At 36.5% G+C, this 7,820-nt stretch overlaps 1 protein-coding gene across 1 annotated transcript; it reads right to left on the minus strand.

The window, feature by feature from the left end:
* Positions 1-307: 307 nt before the first annotated feature.
* LOC117402364 (uncharacterized) lies at positions 308-5,982 on the minus strand. Its single transcript, XM_034003424.3, has 3 exons — positions 5,252-5,982; positions 4,194-4,249; positions 308-1,517 (listed from the first exon to the last, which is right to left on the minus strand). Exons 1-3 carry the CDS (start codon positions 5,798-5,800, stop codon positions 1,409-1,411), a joined length of 714 nt encoding a protein of 237 aa, XP_033859315.3. The 5' UTR covers positions 5,801-5,982; the 3' UTR covers positions 308-1,408.
* Positions 5,983-7,820: the final 1,838 nt, after the last annotated feature.

Consider the following 7,820-nt stretch of genomic DNA (forward strand, 5'->3'; position numbering starts at 1 on the left):
AGAGCGCAGTTAGAAAAACATGATCTCCCTCTGTTTCGACGTGATGTTTAATTTGTACGCTGTGATATTAATGGATTAAAATGAAATGGTTCTCGTTCAGTTTTCAGGTAATGCAGGGATGCATATTATTATTAATTAATTTGTTATGTAAATGTCATCCCTGGCATTTAAACATATGTTTTGGTTCACGTATAAAATCTGCAAACCTATATAGATTAACCAGATCAGCGGTCACTCGATAAAGTAACTTCGGATATATGCGTAGATTAACCAAGATCAGCGGTCAATGCATAAAAAAAGACGACAGTAGTGAACGATATATTTTACTTACGTTACATCCATGAGCACTGTCTGGCAACAATTCACAATACAAAATAATGTTTTGGCGGCAAAATGACGTCGCACACTACATATGATTCACACTGAAATGCAAAACCTAAATTAGTTCAACTTAATAATACCTACTAAATCACACTTAGTAGAGGCATGAGTTTTGCTGACGAGATGTCATTATTACCATACCTAATGTTTGCCCGATGGTAAATTTTGATTTAAAATAAAATCAGGAAAGTGTTTTTTTGTTTGTTTGTTTTTTTTACATAAAGAGAAAGACAAATGGGATAAAATCAAAATAAAACCAGAACTCTGTCTCTAATATATGTGTATATGTCTGTGTATCGGACAAAACATTAACAAATGGTCACTGCTAAATACATACATTATTATTATTATTATTATTATTATTATTATTATTATTATTATTATTATTATTATTATTATATTGCAAGAAGGGATGGAGTGAAGTTTAGAAAGATTAATCAAACAAAAAAAAAATCCTAAGGCTGACGTTTAAGAAAAATAAATAATAAATTAGTTAATTTACTTAACACATCTCCCTAGTTATTTTATACATTGATACATTTATACATTATTTAAAAGCTGCATATCCCTGGTGCACATCAGTTTTATTGTTGACCAGCAAGGCAGCAGATCTGATCCTTCTTTACAACAGGTGCTCAGTTGGCAGGTGCTTCTATATCCAAGACTGCACACATTTCTGATTTCACGAGGAACAGTCAATGAAGGAGTAGAAGTGATAATCACATCTCACTCCCGAACAATGTCAATACCTTTCAGGCAGGGGTCAGTGCTTTCACAACATCCTATATCAAGGATTCTGCCATTAAAAATTACCAAAGTAGTTTTGTTTTTATTTTTTTTTACACCTTTTCTACACAAAACATCATAATGTTTAACCGAAACACTGTTTTCGGAAAACAGATTCTCGATTTTTTATTTTGATCCACGTTGCTATTTCTTGAATCAGTTCACCACCTCTTTGAACAAACTGTAGTGTTTTTGCAATGTAAAGTGCCTTTGTTTTAGATACGTTGTCTTCATGTGCCTATCAGCTGTACTCTCGTTCTATGCTGGACATGAGTTCCTCTTCAGAGTCATCATAGAGAGCCGGGGACCGGGCCAGGATTGGGGCTGGGTTCTCACTGCTGCTGGGCAATCTGAAAACGACAGCGACCTTTGATCAGTTATTAAGATCTGACCACTCCAGTTCCACAGTACAATCCATCTTGGCTTCATTCCTACACTATTAAATATGCTTTGACAGACCAGTAGCCTCTAGTAACTGACAGCTGGTTAGCATTGTGATGTGCAACCCTCATATTATATAAAGGCAGTAGAATATGCTGTGATATTATAGGTGTAATTGCAGGGGAGTGTATGAAGGAAGTAAACAGGCTGTGGGCATCACACCACGAGTGTCATATAATTTTATATACGGCTTTACTGTTAATATATAAGTTACAAAACCATAGCAATTGTTATTGAGTCCATCTGCTTGTAAATAGATCTTGCAGACTATTTGTTATGATAGTCTGTGGATGGAAGTCTTTGTAACTTTTTAATGGTCGTGAGACTTGTAATCTCTTATTTTTATCCATGGAAAGAAATACAGTAGCACCCAAAAACATTTGTTTTCTATAAAATCATTTAAAATAGTTATGTGCAATTATGTAAAAAAAAAAACCAAAAAAAAACCAGTGAAGCTATATCTACCTTAGTTTAGTTCTTAAAAAAAGGAAAATATTATTGAAGAAAAAAAATTGCATACATTATTAAATATAATTTCAGCATGGTTTTAGAGAAACTAAAAACATTTAACAAAAATATTTGATATGTATATTTAAACCAATTGGAAAGGACATTGTGTGATGGTACACAGGGAAGAACAGGAGCCTGTGTGTCTTCCTCTGCCCCACTTCCTCGAGCAGTACATGTAATCTGGATCGGACCCTGTGAAGAGCCTAAGAAACTACACAATGATTGGGTGCCTAGTGAAAATGACAGAAGAGCTAGTGAATTGTTATGGTTTTTAAAAATTAGCAATCAGACCTTTTTAACTAAAGCGGTGTGTCAGCTGATAACAGTTGGATAAGTCAAATATAATATGAAATAAAGCGTATCACTAAAGCTTTGTTTTAAACATTGAACAAATGGTTGTTGTACATATTAAAGCAAAAGCAAATAATAATAATGGATGTATTTCTTTGTAGTTATTTGTGTCATTTACAGATACTCTGTTTTATTCTAAGGTACTGGCATGGAACGAACACTACAGACAATCAATCCATTTGTGTTACGAAAGTTTTTACATAACACTATGTAACACAATTTTTGTTCCTGGGTAGTAAGTGTTATTTCCTAATTGCTTATGCCTCAAAAGTATAGAAAATGGCTATTATTCCCCACAAACTTTGCTTTTGTGACCAGGACAGTGATATTTTGAAATTTACCTATTTCCAATGAGAAAACGGGCGAATTTGTGTCTTTTCGTTCACATAAAGTCAGAAAAAAACAACATATGAATCCAAATTAACATGTATTTATACTAAAGTAATACAAAAATGACTACAAAAGATTTAGAAGTGAGTAGTCTTTCGAGATTTACGATTATACTGTAAATCACTTTCACGAATCAGCCCCCAAATGTAGTCTCCCATCATGTTCTCGTTATACTGTCCTTGGTAGCGGCGTTCAAAGTCCAGTATATCCTGGTGGAAGCGCTCGCCTTGCTCCTCCGAGTACGCTCTCATGTTCTCCTTGAATTTATCAAGATGAGCATCAAGGATATGGACTTTGAGGGACATCCTACAGCCCATTGTGCCGTAGTTCTTCACCAGAGTCTCAACCAGCTCCACATAGTTTTCGGACTTGTGATTGCCGAGGAAGCCGCGAACCACTGCGACAAAGCTGTTCCAAGCCGCTTTCTCCTTAATAGTGAGCTTCTTGGGGAATTCATTGCACTCCAGGATCTTCTTTATCTGTGGTCCGACGAAGACACCGGCTTTGACCTTTGCCTCAGACAGCTTAGGGAAGAAGTCTTGAAGGTACTTGAAGGCTGCCAACTCCTTATCTACAGCTCTGACAAATTGTTTCATAAGGCCCAATTTGATGTGCAGTGGTGGCATCAGCACCTTCCGGGGGTCCACCAGTGGCTCCCACTTGACGTTGTTCCTCCCCACAGAGAACTCGGTCCGCTGTGGCCAGTCCCGCCTGTGGTAGTGCGCCTTGGTGTCCCTGCTGTCCCAAAGGCAAAGATAGTAGGGAAACTTGGTAAAACCGCCTTGGAGACCCATCAGGAATGCCACCATTTTGAAGTCTCCTATGACCTTGATGCCATCTCAGAAAAATGCAGATATGTATCCACTTAGGCAGCTGGAACTAAACTGAACTGGTGGGCTTAAGGCCCCTGTATTTATACTACTATTTATATTACTGGAAAGTTCTAGAAGTTACTCCAAGTTTACTCAGCACTGAATCTATCTGGAATGTTCTGGAAAATAGGTAAATTTCAAAATATCACTGTCCTGGTCACAAAAGCAAAGTTTGTGGGGAATAATAGCCATTTTCTATACTTTTGAGGCATAAGCAATTAGGAAATAACACTTACTACCCAGGAACAAAAAAAATAAAAAATAAAAATTGTTACACGGTGTAATCACAGCGGGCAGTCTGGCGCTGATTGATTAAATGATCAAAATGTGTGTTGTTTCTTATTTATCTCTCTAGCTATTTATTTGTGTTGAAGTTCTGACTAATTTCTTTTAAATTAATGATATGTACTTGATTTACTACGTTGAGCAGGAACTGATTAATATGCAGAGCAAGGTACTCACGTGTCTGTCAAATTGTTGTTCTTCAAATCTTTGGTCCTTCTTTGCTTCAGGGAGTCCTTTATATTAATATTGAGGGTGTGTTAGTGTGTTTACAGGTACAAACAAAATAAACAACACACAACCCCACCCCCCAATGTGTGTGTGTGTGTGTGTGTGTGTGTGTGGTGTGTGTGTGTATATATATATATATATATATATATATATATATATATATATATATATATATATATATATATATATATATGATAACCTACCATATATTTGTTAATGATCATATAAACAAAAAAAAAACCTTTAAAAAATCGAGTCTAATTTGGGAATTTGTTAAAATTGCCTGTTAAAGTATTTAACTGAATATGTCGACGGTTACTTTATTCAACACAGCTGTTCTACGCTGTATTTATGACATTCAATAGCCTACAGATATCTGTACGTGTACATGTGTGGGGAATTGGGTTTCACATAAAACTAGTTTAATGACTTTAATTTAAGCATTTTAATTTTGCAGTACATACGGTAGCTGTGTGGCAACTATTTTTTTACAAAATGATAAAACTTGTACATGGGATCCGAATTCCATCCGTTTAGCAAAAATGTAGGCTACTGAGAACAAAAAGCCATTCGTAATTTATTTAAATCTATATAGCGTCATCTATAAATTTCAGTTAAATTAATATAGCAGACCTGTGCTGAACTGCAAAATTGCTACACCTTACCTGCCGAAACACTGCTACAAATTGACGTGCCAATGTATTAATAGGCAAATTAACAGAATTATAAGGAAACTGGAAACAGAGAAACGTTTTAAATAAATACAACAGTAACTAAACAAATGTCTGTGGATAAGATTATAGCCACACCGCTGATTCAATTATTTATCGATTCTTATTTTTACTTATTAAAAATAAATAAATAAATAAATAAATAAAACAGGCGGACTATGCTAAAAGTCCCTTTCCCAGTGTACAGAAAGTAAAAATAAAACACGACAGCATAAATTCATCGGTGTTAAGAAACGTTGTCAATTAACAACTCTGTGTCAGTTAATTGTGACTTACATTTCTCTGCATTTTTTGGCTGCAGGTGTCTCTGTTGTTTTCCCAGGGACTGACCAGCACCGTGCCATCACACATCTGGACGCGGTCGAAGTGTTGCACTTCCATTGAGCCAAAGAGCCCAAAGGCAGACTGTTTGTTAGTTCTCATCTGGTCCACTTTCTGAATATGAGGCATCGAATTAAAGTCAGATCCTTTGTACACCTGTCTTGAATTGCAAAAACTGTAGGTGTTTGATCTGACAAAGGAGTTATTTTTACGTTTTCTGCTCGAGTAAAAATCACGACCTTCGTATTCTGCCAAAACTCGATCGATTTCCCCGTCTAAACTGTCTTCATCATCGTCGATTGAAAAATCGGAGTCGTGTCCTTTGCTGTGGCAGCCTAGGCCAGACCTGTTGCGAGGCTTGCTTAAGTCGGGAAGTTGCTGAATCTTGTAGGATTTGGGGTCACTGCAGTTACTTCCATTCCTTTCTTTATTATTTATGTACATATGATCCTCTTTTTGTAATCCAGATGAAATATTTTTCCATCTGCTGCTTCCACTGCCCATGGTGTTGTCCTCTGTGAGATATTTAGCTGTCGTCAAAGTCAATGCAATGCGTTAGAATCTGGTGGTGGTTAAAGTAAGTTTCTCTGATGTCTGAGATGTGGTTGAATTCCCCTGCGTTCCACCAAAGGGCGATTCTCACATTGAGTGAGTTAAAATTTAACTTCTCCACTTGGAGTCTGACATCAGAACTTGGAAGACTGAACAAAGTAAAAAAAAAAAAAAAAAAAAAAAGACAAATAAAATCATCACGTTTTCCTTAGAAAGTAGTGTAAAAAAATACTGAGGTACAAACTGTATTGCCCAAATAACTTTGTTGACTATTTTAAGACAGAAGACAGTCTACATTTGAAAGGTAGCCATAGTTTTTAATACAGCAGCAGTAGCTGACTGGAAGAAGTGTTCTCACGCTGAAGTTAAGCTGAAACTCCATGGTGCCGTGGTGCTCACAAGCCATCTGGATGCATCTGGCTGAAAAGACCACATTGTTTACACAGACCTGCATACCACGCTCTTCTGTTAGTATCGCAGAAAACAGAACGAAAACACTGCTTTCAGCTGCCCTTGCTCAAGCTTCAAGAGAAGGGTTACACTAACAATGCACGAATACACGCATTAAAAAAAAAAAAAAAAAAAATACATGCTGTTTTTCTTGCTGTACACTTAACACTGTGTTCAATAAAAATCCCAATAAACATCAGATAAAATGTTAGCTAACATAATTATTACATTCGTGGATTGTGGATGCAGTTAAATTATCGATTTACATAGATATATATAACACATCAAGGCATATTAATAAACCCATTAATAAATTAATAATAAACCTAAAGTGAGCTTAAGCATATTGTTTGAAATAACTCCCATTTTAGCAGACCTTTTAACAACAATAAAAAGCGATTCCTTTGATGTTAAATCCTTTCAAAGGTTCATTGTTTGTTGCCGTTATTCCAAGTGCTCCTTGAGTTTTACAGCCAAGGCCATGACCCCTTTCAGTATATACCACATTAGCCTATATTAAAAGTGAATAGAAGCAATGATATGTTGGGTATTCGTTTCCATTTAAGCTATGCGGCTTTCTATAGGACCATCGTGATAATGTATTGGTTGGCATGACAACTCTGATAAAAAGGTACTGTAATGATATCTGTGTCAAGTAATACTGTTTGAATTAGAATAAAGACTATTCCTTGCAGTCATGGAACCAGACTGTATTTTGGGGGGTTGTATGAACTGGCATAATGTGGTTCCTAGGAGAAGCCTCACAGCCATTGCCACAGAGGTGGTGATTGCTTGTCCTGAAGTGATAACATATCTTCAATGGTACCCACCCACTCTTGATTGCCTTTTATTTAAATCATCAGCACATTGTTTGCCAGACATGTCTCCCCTCTCATTGCCATTGTTGCCCACCACACAATGGTGCACCCCTATTGTAAAGAGTCTGATTGCCCTCTTCAGTCTTTTGTCCAACAAGACAGCCACACCACTTGTCCCAAAAATATAAATACCTGCATATATCTGCATGATGGACTCACACAACCAACATTCAAGTCCTGGAGAGAGCATGCTCCTCTAAAATTGGGATTTTGGGGCTCATAAAAACTACTACAGCTCAGACAACATCTTGAGGCCAGGGTGGGGTGCTTGAATACCACCTGCTGAGACCTGTAGGTTTACCTGCAGCTTGTTGCTCAAGATACCTGCTGAACCTGCTGAGACCTGTAACTTTACTTACAGTATTACAGTACTGAACTTTTTCCTGCTCATCTGTGATTTATCCCATTTGCTTTCTTTATTATTATTATTTATTTCTTAGCAGACGCCCTTATCCAGGGCGACTTACAATTGTTACAAGATATCACATTATACATTATTTCACATTATACATTATTTCACATTATACAGATATCACATTATTTTTACATACAATTACCCATTTATACAGTTGGGTTTTTACTGGAGCAATTTAGGTAAAGTACCTTGCTCAAGGGTACAACAGCAGTATCCCCCACTGGGGATT

The sequence above is a fragment of the Acipenser ruthenus genome, chromosome 5 (genome assembly GCF_902713425.1).
Source record: "Acipenser ruthenus chromosome 5, fAciRut3.2 maternal haplotype, whole genome shotgun sequence".
NCBI lineage: Eukaryota > Metazoa > Chordata > Actinopteri > Acipenseriformes > Acipenseridae > Acipenser > Acipenser ruthenus.

Excerpts from the sequence above, each read along its gene's own strand:
- LOC117402364 (XM_034003424.3), bottom strand. The coding sequence starts at position 5,800 with ATGGGCAGTGGAAGCAGCAGATGGAAAAATATTTCATCTGGATTACAA. Across the intron at positions 4,250-5,251 it reads GCCAAAAAATGCAGAGAAAT|GACTCCCTGAAGCAAAGAAG; the intron begins GTAAGTCACAAT and ends ATTAATATAAAG. Across the intron at positions 1,518-4,193 it reads AACAACAATTTGACAGACAC|ATTGCCCAGCAGCAGTGAGA; the intron begins GTGAGTACCTTG and ends TGTCGTTTTCAG.